Genomic DNA, 22,850 nt, shown 5'->3' on the forward strand with positions numbered 1-22,850 from the left:
TGCGAATTGTGTCATGGTGTAGTGCACAATATCTAATGGCCACGGCTAGAGGATCATTACGTGTGCGATCAGTGCTGGAGGCCGCGTGGGGGTGACTACCGTACAGACGTGCACAGCTCTGTGATCAGTCGTCCAAGTGGACCAATGGGATCCATCATACCGCTGCGGGTCGATCTGATTCTCTGATGAAATGGCGACAAAGAGCATTCCTAGTTAAGTGGTCTGGATCGCGCTTATTCTGCTCCCAAAGTAGCATCACATTTTTTGTGGTTTGTTCGACAGCTCATAGGTACTTATCAACTGATCAGATAAAAACCAACCGCGCCAGTGTTAGATACGGCCTTGAAATTTTACAGATGATAGGAATCAAACCACTATAGTGCTGGGGCTCGATCATCTAACACATGGCTCGCATCTTGGCGCTAAAATAGTGGTGGCCTCAGTGTGTTGTGCTACTGTAAGGCTGGGTACAGTGAGATGCCATTAAATAGCTTTCTTTCAGACGGCAGATAAGTGCTGGTCCCGTTTAATCGCAACCTGCGACGGTGCTTTGATAAGAAGTTTTCCTTCGAAACAGTCGTACCCTCTGTCTTTGGTTGCCCCTTCGCGCGTCAAGAGTTGGCCGGACCCCGGGTTTGAATGGTCGGCTAGGACGTTGTTTGTTAAAAAATTACGAAAGCGTTGTTAGCTGCCTGGTTATGTATTCTGTAAGTAGGTTTGTTATCACGCCTCTGAAGGTCCTACATGAAATCCTGCAGGCCCTCAACTCATCAAAACACTAGCGGTGGTCGTGGGTCACCGCGTTGCTGTTCCGCGGGTGACGTAGCACAGCTGCCACAAGTGTGGCATCGCCAGCCCGTGCCTCGCAGCGTAAAGTGAGGTCCGCGTAGGGACGGCGGGAGGTACGAGACTCGTCGACACTCAGCTGATGGGGCTGCAGGCGCGCTGAGCTCCACCTGCACGCAAGCCCGGCTTCCTGCGCCTGCTGTGCCCGGCGGCCGCTCGGCCGCGCGCCGTCTCGTTCCGCTATGTCATGGAACTGGGGAAGTCTGGATCGATTTCTCGGACCTGGCGAAGACTCACTCGCACGGAATCCGAGTGGATGCGGTTCCGGAAACCGCGGCCGTTTATAGACGACCGCTGGCTGACGCGGGGGTGACCTTTGTGTTTCGCTCGGGCTTGCCGAGATGACGCATCCATTGAGCTCGAGCCGCCCGTTCCAGCAATTTCCTTTCTCGGCGGGTGCGGCCCGCGGCCGTGGCCGAGGCGCCGCTCCGCCTCGCCCCGTCCCACCTCCGCTCTGCCCCGGCGACGATCGCAGCAGATGGAGGGGCGCGTCCTGCTCTGGCCGTGCGCGCGCCTCGCCCCGGAGCAGCACCGCGCCCGCGGCGGCAGGCCACGGTCGGGGGCGGGTTTTGGAGCGCGGCCCGCCGCGTCCGTCGCCGCTGGCAGCCGGCGGCTGTCGGTCGCGACGGACGTCGTTCGGCCGGCGTCGGACTCGACGACCCGATGCTATCGGCGACGTTCCGACGGACCGGGCGGCTGCGCTGACGCGTAAAATCCAGACCGGCTCGGGTTTTGGTGGCGCCGGCCGGACAACGCACGAGCCGCCGCCGTTGTTCTTGGCCGCCGCGCGGCGCGGTTCGCACTTCGTTATCGCCGTCCGCGTTTGGTTTGTATCTCGTTACTGCGGGCAGCGGGCCGGCAGCTGGCGTCCGGCGCGACCGTGACTTTCTGTGTGGCCGTGACTGGGCCGAAATGAGACCCGTGACTAACCTGCAATCGTGTGGACTGGGGTGTGTGTGGCGTGACCATGACCAGGATGTCCGGTGCGCCTCGTTCGCACGTACGCTGTTGCCGCAGCAAGTCGCGCTATGGGACGGTGCCCTCGGATGAGTTTTTGCCATCCCGTGCTACTACCCCTGATACTCCCTGATCTGTGGCCGCCCACACGACACCATCCGCGGCGGGGTGGGGCTGACGGCGGCGGCGCGCCTCAGTCTCCGGGCCGGCGCCGCTGCGGCCGCCGCCAGTGCCCAGCTGGGCCGGTCGGCCTGAGCGGTCGATGCCTCCCCGCGGCGCAGTCGACCGAGGGGATCGGGGTTGACGCGCGACGTCACCTGGAGTGGCGTGACCGCGGCCCCCGTAGCGCCGCGGGCGCCGTATCGAGCGGGCCGCTGCACGCCGCGCCATTCACGCCTGTGATTGGATCACGCCTGCGGCCTCTGTCGGCCCGGCCGCCGCCTCCGCCGCTGCGTCGCCGAGGCCGCCCCGAGGCGATGACCGCGGAGCACTGCGTCCCGCGCCCGGTCGATGCGGGTTCGCCGACCGCCAGCACGCTGATTTGCTCGCCGTGACGTTCGGCTGGAGAGGTTCGTCGGGGGCGCTGATGTGCGCGCCATTACCGGCCGTCGACGGCGTCTTAAGGGCCGCGCCGCCGTCGCTGCCCGCGCGTCCACCAGGCCAGGAGCGTCGGGACGCTGCGGGCGTGCGGGCAGAGCGTGTCGAGGGACCCGTGGCAGGGGCAGTCGAAGGTCGGGAGATGACGGGGCGGTCAGGAGCTCGAGGTCCGTGACAGTGTAGTCGAGGGTCGGAGATGACAGGGCGGTCAGGAGGTCGAGGTCCGTGACAGGACAGTCGAGCGTCCGAGATGGAAGGGCGGTCAGGATCTCGAGGGTCCGTGACAGGACAGTCGAGGGTCCGAGATGGAAGGGCGGTCAGGAACTCGAGGTCCGTGACAGGACGGTCGAGGGTCCGAGATGACAGGGCGGTCAGGAGTTGGAGACCCGTGGCAGGGCGTTTCGAGCGTCCGAGATCCGTGACGGAGTGGTCGGGGCTCGACACCCACATCGGGCTTGTGCTGACTTTCTCCGCTGGAAGCGGCGTGAGGTGTGGCGGCGGCAGCATGACTTCCGCTTCGTGATTGAACCCGTCGGAAGAGGACCGTGAGGGCGATGCGGCGCCGTTGTGCGTCGGTGGCGCTGCGAGGCTGACACGGCGGAAGGAGGGTCGGTGCCCGACCGGCCCCCGGAGGCCAGCAGTGACCGGCGGGCAGGCTGTGGTCGCCCGTACCCACCGGGTTCTCGAACAGAGCCGGCAGGGCGCTGACGGCCATCAGGCTCGGTGCGATGCTAGCGGCACGGAGGGGGGGGGGGGGGGGACGATTGCTTGCCGCCCGCTCCGGGTGGTGAGGAGGGCGGTGCAGGTCCCCGGGTGGTGAGGACTCGGAGCAGGTCCCCGGATGGTGAGGAGGGCGGTGCAGGTCCCCGGGTGGTGAGGAGGGCGGTGCAGGTCCCCGGGTGGTGAGGACTCGGAGCAGGTCCCCGGGTGGTGAGGAGGGCGGTGCAGGTCCCCGGGTGGTGACGAGCTCGTGGCAGGTGGTTGACATATCCGATCAGCGAGCATCCGAGGTGCTCAGTACCTCTCGGTCGTCGCAAGTTGTTCTCGTCACTTAGCTGGCGAAGACCGCCTCTGGACCTCGGTTGTTCACGAGTGTTCGGCGGTAGTCAGCTGACCGAAGCTGTTCGGAGGCCATCAGCTGATTGGTCAGCTGATCCGGGTAGCTGACGCGTGCGCCAGCTGATCTAGCCCGTGTCGGGTGACCACCCGGCCGCCACGCTTATCAGGTGATGGATGTTGGCCATGATTGCTCCCGTGTGGGCTGTCAAGCCGGGTGTTGGCAAAGGCGATCAGCGCCCAGTCGTGAAACTCGCCAGCAGCCAAACCCGCCGACGAAGCAGGAATGGGAATTCGGCTATCACTTATTCAAGGCGGGGAAATGCGATACTTTCTGGCGTTGAAAGTTGTTTCACGGAAAGGCGTTGCGGTACTTCCGCGAGAATGAGGTCCTCGTCGCTGGCTTGCGCCCGAAAGATATCCGTGGCGTTTCGTGGAACACAACCCGGCTGATATGAACGGAAATGGCGTCTGTAACTTTCTGGAAATGTTCCTTTGTGACAGCGCTGCGAACCGTTTGGCACTGGATAGCGCGTCTGTCTGTTGTTACAAGACTGGACCCACTGTTGCTGAGCCACTGCTGGCACGGCGGGCCGCATTTCTGATGGCTTGGTACTATCCTGCATGCCTGCTGCAGCTGCCGACGATCCTTATCCACCTGTTCCATTAACACCAGCGTGTCAGCGATGTCGGACGTACTCTGGCGTACCGCCCTGCTCCAGGCGTGACGTCACAGGATCAGATCAGCTGATACGTGGGAACGGCAGCCGCTACTACGCCCCACGTACTGCATTTCTTTTTTGCTTCGGTCAGACGGCCGACTGACGGTCTATTAGTAGTGTGATTATGATGATAGTGATGATTATCGCTAACATACCTTTATAGTAAACTATTTGGTTGTTGTGTGGCGCGTCGGGGCCGGTGGGGTGCGCTGTGACGCGGCAGGCCCTGGGACGGCTGTATCCCAGACCGCTGGGGTGCGCTGTGACGCAGCAGACCCTGGGACGGCTGTACCCCAGACCGCTGGGGTGCGCTGTGACGCAGCAGGCCCTGGGACGGCTGTACCCCAGCCCGCTAGAGTGCGCTGTGACGCAGACAGGCCCTCGGACGGCTATACCCCGAGCCGCCGGGTGCCGCTATTTGAGAACCAAATGCTGGCTGACTGCCAAAAACAACCGGTTTTTATCAGTCCCGGTCTCCTTTTGTTTGCCTTCTGTTTCTGACACTCATTCGGTGTCGTATTTGCTCGATGCTGATCCGTTCTAGCAGGGTTCTGTCAGGCCCGTCTGGTCCCAGTTGGCCGATCGGTGAGCACGGCAGAGGAAATCGCAGCTTCACTCGGTGCGGCTGGGTCCACGTTGTCCCATTCGCTCTCAGCCAGTGTCTGTCAATCTTCGTCCCGCTCATCGTCCAGCTAGGCATCCAGTAGCCAGTGTCATAAAGCAACGTCACAAGTATTGTTTGTAATCACACTGTCGAGCCGTGTCGGCCCAAAACTGCTCAGCATTCCGTAATAGGTGTGTGTGTATCATTGACGAGTAGCGCAAATCGGTTGGAGCACTCTCCGACCCGCAGGCGTGCGCTGCGCAATTAGGCTTTGGTGGAAGTGGCAGTTTGTATGCATCTGGCTGGTGGCTGCAGGCCGTCTGCCGCGCCCCGCCCGCCGCTGGGCTGACCTGCCCGGGAGCGAGTCCGACACCGTTTGGGCGCGCCCTGCTCCGATCCGCCCTGCCCCGCCTCTCCTCGCCTCGCCTCGCCTCGCCCCCTTCGCCGCCGGGGCGGGGCGGGTCGGGCCGGCCTGGCCTGACCGTGAACGGGCTCGACCCGGTGCGGCCGCGGCCGGGACCGCCGGCGGCGCGCAGATCGATGGCCGCTCGTCTCTGGCCGGCCGCCGGGCATCGGCGCCGAATCGACCGGGTCCGGCACCGGGGGCCACCCACGTGGGAGCCGGCAGCTGGGCGGCCGGGCGGGCTCGGGCGCCGCCCGGTCTGGCCGGCGCGGCCTGGTGCGTCACCTAGCCTGGCCGACCCCTGCTCACACCGTCCGGTCCGCGCCCGTCAAGTGCGTTCTTGTCATCAGAGCCGGCACCGGCGGCGGAAGCAGCGGACCGCGTCGGCGTTGCTCGGCGGATATCAGCCTGCGGCTCTGGCGGCCTTGCTGTGTTTGGCCTTGGCGGTCGCGGCGGCCCGCGCTCGCCCGCAAGTGCGGTTGCGGGTGGTGTGTGCTTGCTGCCGTTCGTCGCCGTCCTGACAGACGGCTGTTTTGACGCCGTCGGCGGCGCCTGCGGCGATCGCGGCGCCGTGCCGTCGGGTCGCGCTGAACCAGACCCTGTGGGGCGCCGCTCCCCGCTCTCCGTGTCTCCCGCCGGTCACGTGTGGCCTTGTCGGACGCCACGCACGTGCGGACCATGACGTCCAGCGCCGCCGGCGCGCCGGAGCGGTGTCGTAGCCCCGCTGTGCTGCGGGCTATGTGGGCCCGCAGCCGTGCCAGAGGGCCCGGCTGGCTGGGAACGGACCCGCATGTGGCGGCTTGTCCTGTGGCTGGTTACCGTACCTAACCCGGCACCCATTCACTCCCTTCGCCGACGACTGCGGCGTACCTGGACGTCGTTGTTTGCGCCCTCGGAATGCGGCGGTTGCGTCACGATCCTGCTTCAATGGAAGACGATCGATCATGCCGTTGCGACAGCGGCGCGGTCGTCGCCCCGAGCACACTCCAAATAGTCGCGCAACAGTGCCGCCTTCTACATTGTTTCTGTGGGAAGCCTGCCTGAGTAACGTCGTTGGCGAACGGCGCACGGGCGCCGGTGGGGCGTGCGCGGAGTGGCAGCTCCAGTTCTCGATTGGGCTCTGGAACGGACGGGCATGGTCAGAGCGCGGTGGGTACGGCTCAGGCCTGACACCGGGGGAGGGCGGTGATGGTGTGAGTGAACCAGGTTCTCTCTTATCGCGGCTTTACGAGGCAGCTAGCTGGTGATGCCATACATGGCGGCGCCTGCCTCTCACCCTGGCAGCACAGGCAGGCATCGCGAGGAATCGAACCCCGCACCCCTGGTTTTCCAGCCGCGCGGCTTAACCACTACACTACCGGCATCCTCGAGCAAGGTCTGTGCGCGACAACCACTCAACTCAGTGCTGAGCGTCCCTGACATAAACCGTTAACACCCCTGTGCGCCTCCTGTCCCGTGAGGGACGCCTGTCGGCCGGCGCCTTCGAGCGCCACCCTCCGGCGACCGTGACGCCAGCCATGACCCAGCGCCGTGTCGTGTCGGCAGGCGGAGCAGCAGCGGGCGGCGCGGCGCGTCCAGCAGGGCCCGGCCGTCCCCATGAGCGACGGCCGACCTCACGTGCGCATCGGACTGGAGGAGCTGAGCTGTGTCGCCAGCACCGACGGCTGGCGGAACGTGCGCGTGCGCGCGCTGGCCCGGCTGGGCGGCTACAACGCGGCCACCAACACGGCCGTGCTGGGGAGCGTCGCCGAGCCGGACGGGCCGCACTTCGTGCCGGTGAGACAGCGGGACGCGGGACGCGCCGCTGGGAGGGACGCTGGCGAGGCTGGACGCGGCGCGGTGTCCAGTCGGACCGCAAGCGTTGGTGGGCAGTGTGGTGTGGCAAGTGTAGCAGCAGGCGCGTCAGCTGACAGGGAGATCTGGTCAAGTTTAACCTGTGCTGTTGTTCTCGCGTGAGAACACGAGAAAAGCCCAAGCACATACGCACGTATGCTGGTTCGCTAAACTCGGACACGAATCAACGGCGCCACCTCGCGGCGCGTATAGATGTTACAAGTGAGTCATGCCGTCCGCTACAACGGTAATTCTGACGCGGCAACTCGGGCAGTTTCTCTAACATCATAAAAACGTCCCATGACACAAAAAAATAACGCAATGAGAACTATAGCTATCAACGGGCGAAATTTTGCTATCCAGACAGTCTTTGGCATTCGAAAGTATGTCGCGCGTCGGGAAAATCAGAGGTACCGGGTTCGATTCCTGGCAGTCCCTGGGTGAGATGCCGGTGACGCTCCGTAGCCTCGGCAGCTGGGCGCATCGTAAAGCCCCAATGACGACGATGACTGGAATGCTGGAAAAATGGCGATTACTCGAAACCTACCTTTTTTATTTAGTGGCTGTATCTTCCATTTTGCTTAAACAAATAGTTATATATTTGATTCGGAACCAGGAATGTAAATTGCCGTGCATCAAAATGAAGTCAAAGTCGATGAGAAGAGTTGGAGGAGAAAAGTTGACAAGCCTTTGGCCCCACAGTCATTTGCAAAAATCGACGCTGCTGCTCGCAACCATTAATTATGGTCAGGGCATGCACCATCATTTATTGTTATTATTATTCATACCTTAATTATGGTCAGGTCACCGGCAGAAAGAACAAGCACGGACTGTGCTATCTTGTACCACGAGTAACTTCGATTGTGTTGAATCCTTGTTCTTTTGAAGTTCCCAGTCGGTTTAACTTCATAACTTTAGAAGTGTTCACTTGTGAAAAACCCAGACGTATCTTCAGATGGAAAATCAGCCTCTGGAGCTTCTATAGATCAAGTTATGAGAGGTACCCGGCGACCGCTTCTCGGAATCCACGTGTCCTACGGCGGGGAACTTCCTGGAAATCTTTCCAGCCGTGCTTTGTGAACGGTTCCGGACCTGAGTTCTCTGGGAAGCGGCTACGTAAGACGGCCCGCGGCGCGCCGCGTAGCGCTCCGTGGTGCCGCGTTACGCTCTTCGTCCGGTGCGGAAATCCGGCGCCGCCGCCCGCGGCGGCGCGCCTCCCGGACACGCCGCGGGTGTTGGCGCCACCGATGACGGCAGCGGCCCGGCCGTGTCTCGGCGCCGAGCGCCGCCGCTGCCGGCCTGCTGGTTGCAGCCGTGCGCCCACGCAGCTGGCGGGTGGCCAATGCTCGCGCAGCATGGCGACCACACGTCAGTGGCTGTTTTCCTGCGGGGTTTACCGCAGCGCGTCCCCGGGCTTGGCAGCTGTGACTGGGGAACACTGGCGATGCGCCTGGCCCGCCGCCGGGCCGACGTTGGTCCTATGTGCGGAGCTAGCGGGAGTGCAGAGGGAACCAGGCACTGCGCGTCTGATCCGTGCCGATATCTGGCCGCAGTGTCACATCTGGGATGACAAACTGCTTTAATGTCGCGTCCGTACAAGCGACGGCTATAACAGTCATGGTGATGACACCAGCAGATCTAATCTTGCTTGTCACGCATGAAGCGCGTCTGATCATCTGCGTGATCCGACCCACACCGACCAGCCGCTGCCAGCAAATGGAACTGCCTATTCCTTGACTGAAAATGACCTGCGATGCCAGGTGACGCACGACATTGAAACGAAGACGCCGGCTCCGGTCATCGGCGTGCCTCGCGCTCAGGTGCAGTGATGTGTTGAATGGTCGCCGACTCCACCACGTGGAGGGCTACGTCACCCGTCAGATTCGCACCGGGCGCCGAACCCGAGCTGTTCCCGAGCGATGATTCAAGAGCATCCCCTCCCCACAGCGCAGGGGGTGCGTGTCAGTTGTCCGATCCTCAGCCGACGTCGAACCCCGAGGTGTCCTCGGGCAGGGATAGCCGCGAGTCCCCGTCGCGCCGACGGCATCGAGCCGCTACGTCACGCCGACGGAGCGAGCGCCGATGACCCCCGCGGGCCGACATGCTGAGGCCGGCCGGCCGGACCGCCGGGCAGGCTCTGCAGCGTGCCGCTGCCGCCCTGCTGCCTGGCCAGACGGCCGGACGGCGAGGGTGGCCAGCCGGCAGCGCCGCGGGGCGACGATGGCCGGCAGCACCGCTGCACCGTGGGGCGAGGGTGGCCAGCCGGCAGCACCGCAGCGCCGTGGGGCGAGGGTGGCCAGCCGGCAGCGCCGCGGGACGACGATGGCCGGCAGCACCGCAGCACCGCGGGGGAGGGTGGCCGGCAGCACCGCAGCACCGCGGGGGAGGGTGGCCGGCAACACCGCAGCACCGCGGGGCGAGGGTGACCGGTCGGCAGCGCCGCGGGGCGAGGACGGCCGGCCGGCAGCGCCGCGGGGCAAGAGCGGCCAGCCGCCGTTGGGATAGGTCAGCGGCGCTCTGTCCCGGCTGAGTCAGGTCTGGCGGCCAGGCGCCGCTGCTCGGGATCGATCCAAGGCGGATGCTTTGTGGCTTTGCTTCGAGAACAAAGGTTAGATATGTTGGCGCGTTCGAGCGCTTGTTAACCTTCACTGGGGACAAAACCTTGGCGAGGATATCGTTCGGTTTCATTCTGAAGTACTCATTCAAGCAAGCGGTGGATTGGACCCTGAAGGCAATCGCATTGCGGCAGGTCAGGTACCGTCTGTACCAGCCTTCAGGTTAAGGCCTCTCGTACAACCTTTTTATCGTCGAAGGATTAAAACAAGTCAGACATGGTTTGGCATCCAACGTACAAGCGCGCTTTGTGGCACTCCCTCAAAGGAGATACTGAGCTGCTCTCGGATGTGCCTAACAAGAAGCCTTTGTCGACTGGTGGATGGGAAGCGCTTCTTTAAATGCGTCATTAGTTGCGATGGGAATAGGATCGCCGTGTGTTATACATTACTGCTCTGCCTGTCATACAACGGGCCGTTGGGCAACACGCACGCGCGGCTTCTTGTCCGTTGGCTGGGCGCGCTAACACGCTCAGCTTGTGACGGCGACGCCCAGCCTTGTAGCGCCCGGGTCGGCCCAGCGCTGCTATCGCGCCACTTGACCCCGATGCCGGGCTGTCAGATAGGGCGCCGCGGGGCTGGTCTCGACCGGCGCGTACTGACCGGCGTCGCGGTCTGGTGGCGACGCGCGCTGCCGCAGGACTGGGACTGTCCCGCCGAACAGTGGGAGAAGGCGTGAGCAGCAGGACTGAGAAGAAGTTAGAGCAAAGCACGACCGTTCAGGGTCGACCCGCCGCGGGCCGACGGGGTATGGGTGACGAAAGTGGGGCCATCGGACCTTCGAGAAATCATCGATGGGTCACCCGATAAGCAGCGGGTAACCATCGACCACCGGGCGGGACCATCGATGTTAGGCAGGCTCACTGTCCGTGGATCTGGTATGTGTAGCATAGTACAGCATAGCAAGAGCCGGGTGTCATCGCACAGTGCTCCGTTGCACTCTGTTCTGCCGGGTCACCATGACCTCTTCAGCGACGGCGCCGTCCACAGCGCTGATGCAGAGCCCTGACCGCCACGGCTGTCCGCGCCCGTTTCTCTTCGGCCCATGTGGAGGTCAGGTCCCCCCGGTCACTGCTCCGGTCGAGCGCGGTTGCCATGCGCGCCGTCCAGCGGGCGGTCGCCGTCAAAGGCGTCGTAAACCCGCGCCCGGAGCGTGCCGGCCGGCCGTGCCCCCCTGGACCGGCCCGGGCGGAGTGCCGCTGTGGCGCGCCGTCACGACTGGAGGCTGCCGCCGACGCCGCGGCCTCTCGTGGCGGTGGCGCCGGCCACTCTCGTGAGGCAGAGCTGCGTACGGCTGATGCGGGCTGGCAGATTGGCGCGCAGAGACAGTGGCGGGCTGGGATTGCGGCGAGACGCCGGGAGACCCAGCGGGGCTCGGCACCCGCCCAGACACGACTCTCCCTCTCCCAGACGCCCCTCCCCCTCCCTCTGACGCCGCTTGCGCCGGGGCGTGGCGCCGCTAATGGTCGCGGCGGTGCTGTGCGTCGGTGAATAGTCCAGCGCCGTCAGCACCGGGCGGTCAGCATAGACCCGGCCCGGTCTGTGGCGGTGCCGTGGGGAGGAGGCGCCACTGACGGCCCGCGTCGGCTGCGCTGAACTGCCTCATCTGTCGTATCATCGGTCGCCAGTCGTTACACCACCGCTGGCTTACGCGCTGGTGTCGGGCGTCGTCGTATTTTCATGTTTTGATCAAAGCAGATTGATTAACATGATATAAATGGCCAAACATGTTTATGACTTTCAGGGCGAAGTTATCAGATTTCGTTAGCGCAGGGCCAGTGTTTAGCGCCCGTCGTTCGTGGAATTCTGTCGGCGGTGGACTAGCATTAGTCGACTCGATTTGTCAGACTTAAGCGCGGCTCATTAGTTGGCCGAAATGCGGCACATCCTGTGGGGAAATTCGAATATGAACAGCTGAAAGGTAGGCTGAACGTCATTAATAGCAGCTTCCGTGCATACTGATTAAACCGTTCGGGAACGTTCAACAGTTTCCGACAGTATAGGCCGTGCATCGTACTGCACGCTTAGTGCACCGTTGAAAGGTCGCCTGATCCCATATTGATGAAGTGTGTCCAGGGCGGTCCAGGCCGCTGCAGGCCGGACACGGCCTCGCCGCCGCCCCAGCGTGTCCAACGGCGCCTGTGACAGGCCGTTTCGCGCGCGGCGCGGCCGTTCAGCGGCGGCCGTTCGCTGAGGTGGGCGGGCGGTGAGGCGGCTGACGTGCCGTTCGTGCCGACGGCGCCCGTGCCCGGCCAAGAGCATCGCTCGCCGGGTGGACGACTTCGTGACCGCGCGCTGATTGAGGCGGCGCCGCTGCGTGCGGCCGACGTTATCACTTGATTCGAGGACGGCCGCATCGAACGGCGATGTTCGACAGCACTCGGGGAGCCGTCGCTCTGCAAGGCCGGTCGGTCGGCAAGGCGGCCGTAAGCTGGGCCATGTCCATTGCCAGGAGCTGGGACCATGGCCGTCCGTTCTACACTGCAGCTGGATGTGCTATCCCGTGGGGAAGAAGGCGTCGGCGTCAAGTGGCGGTTGGCCGCGTGGCGGGCGGTTTCGATTGAAAGAATGCGGAATGGAAAATTGATCGTGTTTTCATTCCTGAAGATGAGAGGCGAGTAGCGTGTACCGTCCTCGGCCGTTGCCGGCGTCGCGCGGCGGCCCAGCCCGCGGCCGCGCGGTGCTCGCAGCGTCCCACTCCATCCTGCGAGCTTCTCTCGTCGTCCCGGCGCCGACCCGCGTCCGGTCCCGGCCGAGCGTCCGCCCGGGCGGTGGCAGCGGACGGCGAGGTCGGCCTTGGTTGCCGCGCTGCATCCGCTGCTGTCGCGTTCAACCGGTCGGCGGCGGGCCCTGGTCTCGCAGTCTTGCCATGTTTGTGTGGCGGACGACAGCGGGCTGAATTACGGCCTGCGGTTGACGCCAGCCTTGACACGCCAGCTAAATTGGCTAGGTGATGGCCACGCCGACCCCGCAGCCATCTTTATGGTAATTTTTACGTGTTGTTTTGTTTTTGTTGGCCGGAAGTTCCCGCACCCCGCCTTCGTGGTCCGCCACCTTGACCGTGACATCCTGATACTGACGCTGGGCTAGCAGCACCGCGGAACTGCGGGCGTCACGGTGCTGTCGCAACCGCGGCGCGTTGGCGCTGTGACACCGCCGCGCTCACACGTGTGCAACGGGACCGTGATGGCGTTACGGTGGTGATGGTACGTTGGCTACACGGCGGCCGCGTCACCGTGCGCACCCGCACGAAAGGGAGTGTTTGGCGCAGCAGGAGTTTGGTACTGGATGGCCACACTGTGACTTTGTCTGCAATACCCTGACGTGTCGGGCGTGAGGCGGAAATCGGTGCGAACAACGCTTGCGGCCGCATAGGATAACCGTAGCAACCTGTCCGTGATGTTGGCTGATGCCGTGGCTGTGGCTGTGAACCGGCGTCGGGACCGTAAATAGGACCGTACAACGGTGACTGTGGACCGGCGCCGGGCCCGTGAAGAGGACCGTACAACGGTGGCTGGACCGTTGCCTGGACCGGTGCCGAGTCTGTGAAGAGGACCGTACAACGGTGACTGTGGACCGGTGCCGGGCCCGTGAAGAGGACCGTACAGCTGTGACTGTGGACCGGCGCCGGGCCCGTGAAGAGGACAGTACAGCGGTGACTGTGGACCGGCGCCGGGCCCGTGAAGAGGACCGTACAACGGTGACTGTGGACCGGCGCCGGGCCCGTGAAGAGGACAGTACAGCGGTGACTGTGGACCGGTGCCGGGCCCGTGAAGACGACCGTACAACGGTGACTGTGGACCGGCGCCGGGCCCGTGAAGAGGACCGTACAACGGTGACTGTGGACCGGCGCCGGGCCCGTGAAGAGGACCGTACAACGGTGACTGTGGACCGGCGCCGGGCCCGTGAAGAGGACAGTACAGCGGTGACTGTGGACCGGTGCCGGGCCCGTGAAGACGATCGTACAACGGTGACTGCGGACCGGCGCCGGGCCCGTGAAAAGGACCGTACAACGGTGGCTGGACCGTTGCCTGGACCGGTGCCGAGTCCGTGAAGAGGACCGTACAACGGTGACTGTGGACCGGTGCCGGGCCCGTGAAGAGGACCGTACAGCTGTGACTGTGGACCGGTGCCGGGCGCGTGGAGAGGACCGTACCGGTGGCCGGCACGCCGTGACCTGGACGCCGATGAGTGCGACACCCGTCACGTAACCCTGACACCGCTGTGCGGGTATCATTGGGTCGGGCACTGAGAAGTCGTGACGTAATGTCGGTGCCGTGACTGAGGCCGTCAAGTCAGGCCATCCTCTGTCATATAGCTGGTTGGTTCGGAATGAACTCCTATGTTTGCCAGGTCTTTGTTGCGTTTATTTTTCTGTTTAAGTACGCCCCGCGGGATAGACAGGCAAGGGTAAAGTCACAAAACAGCTGAGTGCGCTCAATCAGCTCGTTTTCACGGTCGAGACCCGATCTGACGGTACCCTGTTGATGGAATCCCCCACATTTGGGGAGACGTCTCAAGTTTGATTAACTGGGACGACAAACTTGCCTGAAGTACGCGCCTCGCCTTGCCAGCTGGCTGGGGCGCGACTCAGTGTGGCGTCTGGTACAGGACCGGCAGCGTGTCTCGTGCGCACCCGCCCACGACCGACTCCTCATGCTCGGGCGGTGGCCTTAGTTCCCGTCAATATTGCACTTTTGATTCGCCCCTTTTGTCCATATCTCTCGTTTCGTCGTGCATCTTCGCGACGTCCCGTTTGTACGGGGCAGGCTTCATGCGTCAACCACGCATGTCACGCACGCACGCAACAGGCGGGTAGGCTGGTGAGGACTCTGTCTGGGCACCAGGCGCATACCCCGCGGAGGGGTCCCTGCGCATGCTCAGTTTCGGCGATTGTGACCCCAAGTGCACGTGTCCTGCCCCACGTTATTAATTCTCCTTCATTTCATAGCACTAAAATGGTTATAACGATTGAATGGGCTCTAATCCAAATGACGCAACCAAATAGCCAACGGAAGCAACCTCCGTGGGAATCGATACACCCGTACCGAATCGTTAGAGACCCTGTGCTTATCATTGCATGGCGACGAGCCTTATCATTACATGGCGACGAGCTTTGGCGGGCGGGGTTGTTTTCAGCACCCTGCAGAGCCCTGGTGCTTTACGTGAATGAAACCGTCTCCCCGGTTGACTCTCGTGTGTGAAGGACGTGGTCGTGCGGAGGAGAAGGCACGTCACATGGAAGGCGCGGGTTGGGATCAGCGAGGCGCAGGCCAATGATGTTGCACAAAACTTTGACGCAATCAAGGCGTCAATCCGTTGCAATGATTTATCGCCCGATGCCAGGGATAACTTGCTACAAAGCTCGTGGATTGGCAGGTGTGTAGCAGATAATATCCTATGCATTTTATGAGAGCTCGAGCTCATCTCGCAGCAGGCGAGGGCATATAGCTGTGATAATAGGTGGCAAGTCTTGAATGTCCGCAGTAATGGAGGGGCATTCAAGAGTGTTCCGAACCGCGAAGAGTTATTCACTCGCATTCACCTTTCTTTTCGCCATGCAGCAAACACAATGGTTTATCTTCACAAGGGCTTATCCGTGGGCATGTCGCGGCGTGGAAGATGCCACGTCCGTCTCAAAAACATATTCATGACATGACACACGACTCATTTTTCTCGATGAAAAATTCCAGTAAATTTGTCCTGGCATTATATTCTCCTCGACCGATTTTTTAACGTAATCATTTGAACTTTCATGCGTGTAGGCTTTGGACAGCGAAATGATTAGCTGTTTTCATAGACTTCTGTACTATAAGTGGCTCGCCTTATCATCACGCGATAAAACAGCACGGTCCATCTTCAGCGGACTGGTTGATGATTTCCGGTTTCAGGGAGAAGTGTCGGCAGCGACAGGCTGCCGCCGCGCGTGCTTCCGTCAAATCTGAACCATAGGCCGCTTTATGTGCCTAGTCTGACGGTGGAGGCATCTTTACTTTCACACTTATGTGCCGCTGCAGGAACTCTGGTGCCTGATTACGTCGGCCGTTGTTCTCTTCTGGTTTCGTGGCTTCGCCTTGTGGTTCATTGACGTCATTTTTGCTCAACATTGCGTGCTGTCACGCATTCCATTCCATGCCGTTCCGTTCCTTCCATGAAATCCTCGTGGCCGAAAAATCGGCAAATAAGTGCCTTGCAAACGCAATTACCGGCTGCTATCATATGCAGTGGGCTGTATCAAAAATGGTGGCTGAGTATGGCTAAGAAAGTAAAAAAGCTAAAAAAAAAGCTAGTAAAAAAGTATGGCTGCCTGAAAGGTGTAACTTGAAATTGAAATGCTGCGGATTGGGACCAAACTGCGCTGCGTTTGCTGAAAATGGTCCGGTAGCTGAATGGAGGTTAGATATTACATGATCCTCTTTGGAATGTGCATGCTACCGAATCGCTGGCGACAACGTACATAATCACGCGAGAGTGCTTTAGATGTTTCTCATGCAAATTTAGACTGCGAAAAAAATTCCGAAACCGCGTATGATACGAAGCTGTTCTGACGAATGTGCCGCAAAAGAATGACGGGCTGAAATGACTAAAGTTTCCCTGCTGACAAAGTCAGGCGAGTCACCGTGCGTTTTGCAGCTGGTCTTGCGGGATGATTCCGCCCGCTGTCGTTGCTGAGCCGCGAGCAGTTTTTGTGACGTTATGTGTCTGCCAACAGCTGAGCAAACCAGCCGTTGTGGTGAATCAGTTCCCCAGGGCCACGGGTTGTTGCGAGCCATTGTGTGCGTGGTGCGCCGGCTGCAGCAGCGCCCCGAGGCTGCTCTAGGGCGGAGAAGAGTGCACTGGCAACTCGAGTGGCCAGTCGGAGACGGGTGAGCCGGGCGACTCTGTGTGCGGAGCCATGTGGGGACATGACATTACGTGATCTCCGCCAACGTCAAGCATCGGCCGTCGAGACGCATGAAGGCTCGGAATGGCTCTGAGTTCGGACGTAATTAGTGGATTCCTATAGTGGGTAACAGTGAGGCACCCACGATGACTGGTGAGCCCTGTGCAGTTACGTCCCACCCTGACGGCAGCTGGTCCGTGCCTGACCCGAGCGGCCTGACAGCGGATAGAGACTTCCCAACCTGACGTCAGCTGGTCCGTGCCTGACCCGAGCGGCCTGACAGCGGATAGAGACTTCCCAACCTGACGTCAGCTGGTCCGTGCCTGACCCGAGCGGCCTGACAGCGGACAGGAACCTCCCAACCTGACGTCAGCTGGTCCGTGCCTGACCCGAGCGGCCTGGCTGCCCACTGCGGGCTTCTCCGGTGATTAACCGCTCACGGGGGACGGCTGGCCACCGCGTGCAGCGTCGGGCGTGCCGCGCGCTGTCCCAAAGGTGCCCTGCGGCCGGCCGCGACGGGTGTGCGCCGCGAGGAGCTGGCTGCCGGCGGTCGGGACGGGGCCGGCAGCCGCGCGCCGCTGCGTGCCGCCGCCCGGTCCGGGCCCGCCCGGCGGCCGCTATCGATTGTAGCCGGGCGGCGGCAGTCCGTGTGTAGCCGTGACCGCGGACGGCCGCGCCGCCGGCGTCCGACCTCCAGCCGGCCCAGAGGTGGGACCGACCCGCTGACCCGCCGGCGAACTCACCGACCCACCGACCGACTGGCCCACCGACCCACCGGCCGACTGGCCCACCGACCCACCGGCCGACTGGCCCACCGACCCACCGGCCGACTGGCCCACCGACCCGCCGACCGCCTGCCCCACCGACCCACAGACCGACTGGCCCACCGACCCACCGATCCACCGACCCGCCGACCCACCGGCGCACCGACCAACCAACCGACGGACCCAACGGTCAACCACCCCAAACAGATGTGCTCATTTGGTCACGGTGTCCTGCCCCGTATTTCTTGCCTACTCGGCTTAGCTCTACGGCTGGTCGACGCGGTTTAGGCGTTACGAAACAGTCAGTAGTTGTTGATCTTTCTTGTAGTTTAATACATGGATTTATCGCTCAAGCTAAGTTGAAAAAACGACTTATGTTCAATGTTCAGTTTTCCTCGTTACTCTTCCTGACATGCTCAATAAGCTGTCGAATGCAGCATTCCGATGTGTGAAGTGACGGCGTTTAGTTTAAACCTCTAAGTCTAGCTTGGTTTCGCTGTAAATCATTTCGTCGCAAGTGTTCAAAAGTATGAAGTAGCTTCTGCCGCATCCACTGGTCTTTCTAGCATCTGCCCCCTGAAATGTAGACTGCGCCGCTGAGCCCTGATTTTGCGCAGTTGAGAACTTTTCCACGGCCAGACTGGAAGCATTGGCTATGACCCATCCCTGGTTGGCAATGCCACCGGTCGCCGTATGTCGCAGTTGTTTGACCCACGGCTGGGTCCGGCCGGTCTGACCCCGCCTGTCTGGCCGCCAGTCCTGGCTGTCACGACCCGAATCCCGCGCTGGAATCACCAACGAAATCTGGGTATATTGTTCTCGACATGCTGATCACACGCAAACCACTTGCAATCGGTTTGCGAGATGTCTCCATTCCATCATATTAAATATGTGTAGTGGGCGAGAAAAAAATGCTGAGAGACCGTGTGCAGTGCAGTGGTAACCAGACTGCTCTGAATCCTCTCCGGAGATAGGTGCCGCTCCCTTCAGACGCACGCAAACTTGCAGCAGCAGCGGCAGCAGTGGCATCTGTCGCAAACAAACGAAACATGTGTCAGCTTTACCAGCATGCGTGTATGAATGCCGATCTTCACCGGATCATGCCGTATTGCGTTTGGCCCGACTTGGCACAAGCTGTGGGAATGTTCCGAGCTTGTGGTGGTATGCGCTAGCAGTGCCCTGTTGCTGCGATCGAAGCGGAGAGCTGGTCTTATTGGAAAAGTGTCGAGTTCAGGAATTCCAGCGGACGGGGGCGCCATCGATGTGCATTGTTTATCAGCATGGAGAGATGACGCAGCGAATGGCTTGGAGGCTCATTGCCCTCCCTTGCTAGGGCGCGTGCCACGCGACGGCTATCATGATAAGAACGGCCAGCTTGCCATTCAGGCCAAGCCATGGTCTTCCCCGATATCATGCGCCTATCAGAATCGTGCTGGAACGCAATTCAGAAGTGCGAGAGAGGGCGGGGGCGGCGCCTCGACGCGGTGTGGGCGCACAGCAGATAAGGTGACAATCTTTACAGCATGTGCGGAGGCCTATACCAACAGAACCGCCCGCCATGGCAATGGTCTGAACCTCAGCACTGCTGCGCGACCCGAAAATAGCGAGCCCTCCGAGCTGTGTCCGACACATACCATTCGATACGGCGCTTTATTGCGCTGATGTCGCTGTCGGTCCGTTGGGACGTCTGCCTCTCGTGAGCCCGACCGAAGGGCGCGCCTCCGCGTCAGGATGTCTGGCATTGCGAGCCCGACCGAGGGGCGCACATCCGCGTCAGGACGTCTGCCTCTCGTGAGCCTGACCGAGGGGCGCACATCCGCGTCAGGACGTCTGGCTCTCGCATGCCCCACTCAGTGGTGCGCCTCCTCGTCAGAACGTCTGGCTCTCGCGAGCCCGACTGAGGGGCGCCCATCCGCGACTTACGAGGCAGAGCCCTCGGCACTCCGCAGCACACTCCTCACGCGCCGTGTGACCCGGTCGGGTCGGGTCGGACCCTGTTTGTCCTGTTGCACTCCGAGTTCCGGGGACGGTGTCTAGACGCGATCAAACACATGAAAGGCCTGATTGATGGGCTGGATCGGTACAGCTTCCATGCGCTAGACGTTGCCGCTCTGGAAATCACGTCTGGCGGCGGCGATGCGAAACATCTTAGCCTCGGGATACTTCATGAAAGCTACTTGGCAGTCGCCAGCAAGCTACCATAGTAACCGCACCAAAAGCCAAACAATAGAACGAACGTAAGAAGCACTCATCCCCCGAACATTAATGGGCAACATATTGTTTCTGGGGCATCATCCGCGCGCCTGCCGTAAAGAAGAGGCCGGATATCACCACGGGAAACACGGAAGTGTCGAAACTGCGTCACCTCGTGAATGTAATGAATATTTGCTGACGTTCGCGTCCCCAATGATGTAAGGAATATCTGATGTAAGCACGTCAGCGGCCGCTTGATGACTGAATGGCTGTCCGGTGTAATTGCTTTAGCAGGGAAGAGCGGTCCTGATGAGCGTCGAGTGTTGGCTGCGGTGGCTGCTGCGGGGCGGGGTGACGACACTGCACCCGGAGGGGTGGCCCGGCCGTCGGGCTCTGGGGCGACACTCTCGCGGCACCCGGGTGGCGGCGCTACACCCAGAGGGGCCGGGCGAGCTCGGGGGCGGCACTCCCGCGGGGCTTGGGTGACGGCACTACGCCCGGAGGGGCCGGCCGGACCACCAGGGCGGCACTCCTGCGGGACCCGGGCGACGGCGCTGCACCCGGAGGGGCCGGCCAGGCTCTGGGGCGGCACTCCGCGGGACCCGGGCGACGGCGCTGCACCCGGAGGGGCCGGCCAGGCTCCGGGGCGGCACTCCGCGGGACCCGGGCGACGACGCTGCACCCGGAGGGGCCGGCCAGGCTCCGGGGCGGCACTCCTGCGGGACCCGGGCGACGGCGCTGCACCCGGAGGGGCCGGCCAGGCTCTGGGGCGGCACTCCGCGGGACCCGGGCGACGGCGCTGCACCCGGAGGGGCCGGCCAGGCTCCGGGGCGGCACTCCCTCCGCCAGCCGGCGGTCCGTTGTTTCCGATCTGGGAGGGCTCTGTGTCGGCCGCAGCCTCCGACTTCCGCCCTGACGCGGAGCCCTCTCAATATTGGTGACCATCCATCTGTGGGCACGTCCGATAGCGGATCCAGGGAGGCGAGGGGGAGGGGGACTGGTGGTCGTGGGGCCATGGGGCCACGGCCTCCCTCAAGATGGCCCAAGTCCTAAAAAAGACATATGTCCGGCGTTTGAAGTAGATCGAAGCAGCTGTTGCGAGAGGAAGTGAACACTTGTTGAGGTTAAAGGAGGCGAAATTCGATGAGCTTTTCAAATCAGGACACCTTTCGGACTCTGGCCTCCCCAAGCCAGTCTCCGCGCACCCCCCCCCCCCCCCGCGCTCCCCCGAAAGCGGCGTTCTGAATCCGCCGTGAAGTACGTCATGAAGCAAACCGCCGCGTGGCCCTAATGTTTGGTATTCCGGTGTGATCGTTGTTTGGGACTGTTATGCTGTTGACCGACGCTGCCGTGGTGATACACGTCTGAACCTCTCACACCGGTCGGCCCAGTAGGCGCGGCGAAGAGCGCTGCTAGGCTACCGTTTTCACATGGTGGAAGAGATCCAGCGCCTGTCGCACGTGGTGCTTGACGTGCGTAAAAGGGGAACGTTTGGGGAACGTTTCAAGCATGGCGAGTGCGCTGGAAGTGGTTTGTCGCTGTACAAGGTGATTCGTCTCAAAACGGGATGGCGGTCAAATTGAAATCAGGCATGCCTTCTGCTTCTTACAGGCGCAGTGATGGAACTTTTTGACCGCACCTCGCATACAAAGAAGCTTCTTAAAACACAAAGACGATCCAGGCTGTTGTCCCGTGGCGGACCCGCTCATCATCAGCTGGCCTCATGCCACGCCAGACTCTATGTAGGGTGTAGTTCTGTTATGGTTAGTTATGAAGAAGCCTCCTGCAGCCGACTGTGGCGAGTATGAGGGACGGGAGCGACCATGGTATGGTCGCAGCCCCGACACTCGCGCGTGCTCAATGTACTGTGCGCGAGTGTGGTGTTATGTTGGAGCGCCGAGTTGCCCATCGCGCTACATATCGGGTCGTTTGCGCTGAATGTGCGCCCTCATATGTATCAGAGTGATACAATGGAAGCCGGGATTGACAGCTCGAACTTGGGGAGCGGATTCGGAGTGCACAAACCCGCCAATATCGAAAAAGCAAGCATGCTGGTGGTTTGTCGCGGCCCCGGCTTATCTGTCCCAGGAAGAACATCGGGTGCCAGCTGCTCCGGCGTGACAAACGCACTCTCCCACGGTTTGTTGAAAACGCGCGAGTCGTAGGACCGCACCAACACCATCGCTTTTCTCTATCCGCTGTGCTGGTCGGTTTGGGCTCCTTGTGGCTTCTTTCTGTTGCCCCGGATAAAGTCCAGCGGCGGAGTCGACGTTCTGACGCGGCGGAGGAGGTCCAGCGCGAGTGGCAGGTGGAGCCTGACACATCCGATCGGACTTCTGACGCGGTGGAGGAGGTCCAGCGCGAGTGGCAGGTGGAGCCTGAAACGCCTGATCGGACTTCTGACGCGGTGGAGGAGGTCCAGCGCGAGTGGCAGGTGGAGCCTGACACGTCTGATCGGACTTCTGACGCGGTGGAGGAGGTCCAGCGCGAATGGCAGGTGGAGCCTGACACGTCTGATCGGACTCCCAGTGGGCATCCCAGCGTGGCGGGAGCGCTGGCAGCGATGCGTCGCTGCACAAGTGGATTTCCTTGAAGGGAGAGGTGTCCGAATGTAAATGGGGCGCGTGATTTGTTTTTGTTGGCGAAGTCTCGGAACTTTTTGATCGCACATCGTAAGACGCCGCAGGCGTTGTACGGTGTGTGCTCAAGCTGGGCAACAGCTGGCTGTGGTGTCCTGACTTTGGCAATGAACCCACGAAAGGCACATTTCTGCCTTGCTTTGTCCGGGTTAATTTGCATTCAGTTATGATTGCTATCTTAACTTGTCTGGGAGGGAGCTGGAACACAGCGACGCATGTTGACCAACTTGGACGCGAGGCTCAGCTTTTAATTCCAAGGTTACAGATACACACCCTCGCTCTGTCCGAGTCCCGCCAAGCGCGGCGTGTAACGCTGCCCGGCATTCGTCGCAGAACGTCCGCGGCCATAGCTGGCCGAGTGTCGCCGCCGCTCTGGCGCTGCCTCTCACGCCGTCGCTCCCCGGCCGCCCCTGACTCTGGCCTTCGCCTGCCAGGTGGACCTGCGACTGCTGGAGGCGCCGCCGTCGGCCGACCTGGTCGAGGTGTTCGGCGAGGTGCATGTGACCGACGGCCGGCCGTACGTGCTGGCCAAGGTGAGCGGTCGGGGGCGGGCGCAACTGGTGCTGGCCGCCGGCTGCGGCGCCGCCGGCCAATTGCGCTAATGACCCGGCGGGCGGCCGGCTAATCAGGCGCCGGCGGGCCGTGACGGTCCGCCGGGGCTAACCGCTGACCCGGCGGCGGTCAAGGTCGACTGTCCCCTTCGGTGACCGGGTCAAGTCACGGCCCACGCTCAGCTATCCT

At 61.9% G+C, this 22,850-nt stretch overlaps 1 protein-coding gene across 1 annotated transcript; it reads left to right on the forward strand.

Moving 5' to 3' along the window:
• The first annotated feature begins 6,648 nt into the window (after nt 1-6,648).
• LOC119100701 (uncharacterized) lies at nt 6,649-22,711 on the forward strand. The gene is made up of 2 exons (XM_037223778.1): nt 6,649-6,961; nt 22,544-22,711. Exons 1-2 carry the CDS (start codon nt 6,782-6,784, stop codon nt 22,709-22,711), a joined length of 348 nt encoding a protein of 115 aa, XP_037079673.1. The 5' UTR covers nt 6,649-6,781.
• Nucleotides 22,712-22,850: the final 139 nt, after the last annotated feature.

Source organism: Pollicipes pollicipes, unplaced genomic scaffold (genome assembly GCF_011947565.3).
Source record: "Pollicipes pollicipes isolate AB1234 unplaced genomic scaffold, Ppol_2.1 Scaffold_4881;HRSCAF=5763_pilon_pilon_pilon, whole genome shotgun sequence".
Lineage (NCBI taxonomy): Eukaryota > Metazoa > Arthropoda > Thecostraca > Pollicipedomorpha > Pollicipedidae > Pollicipes > Pollicipes pollicipes.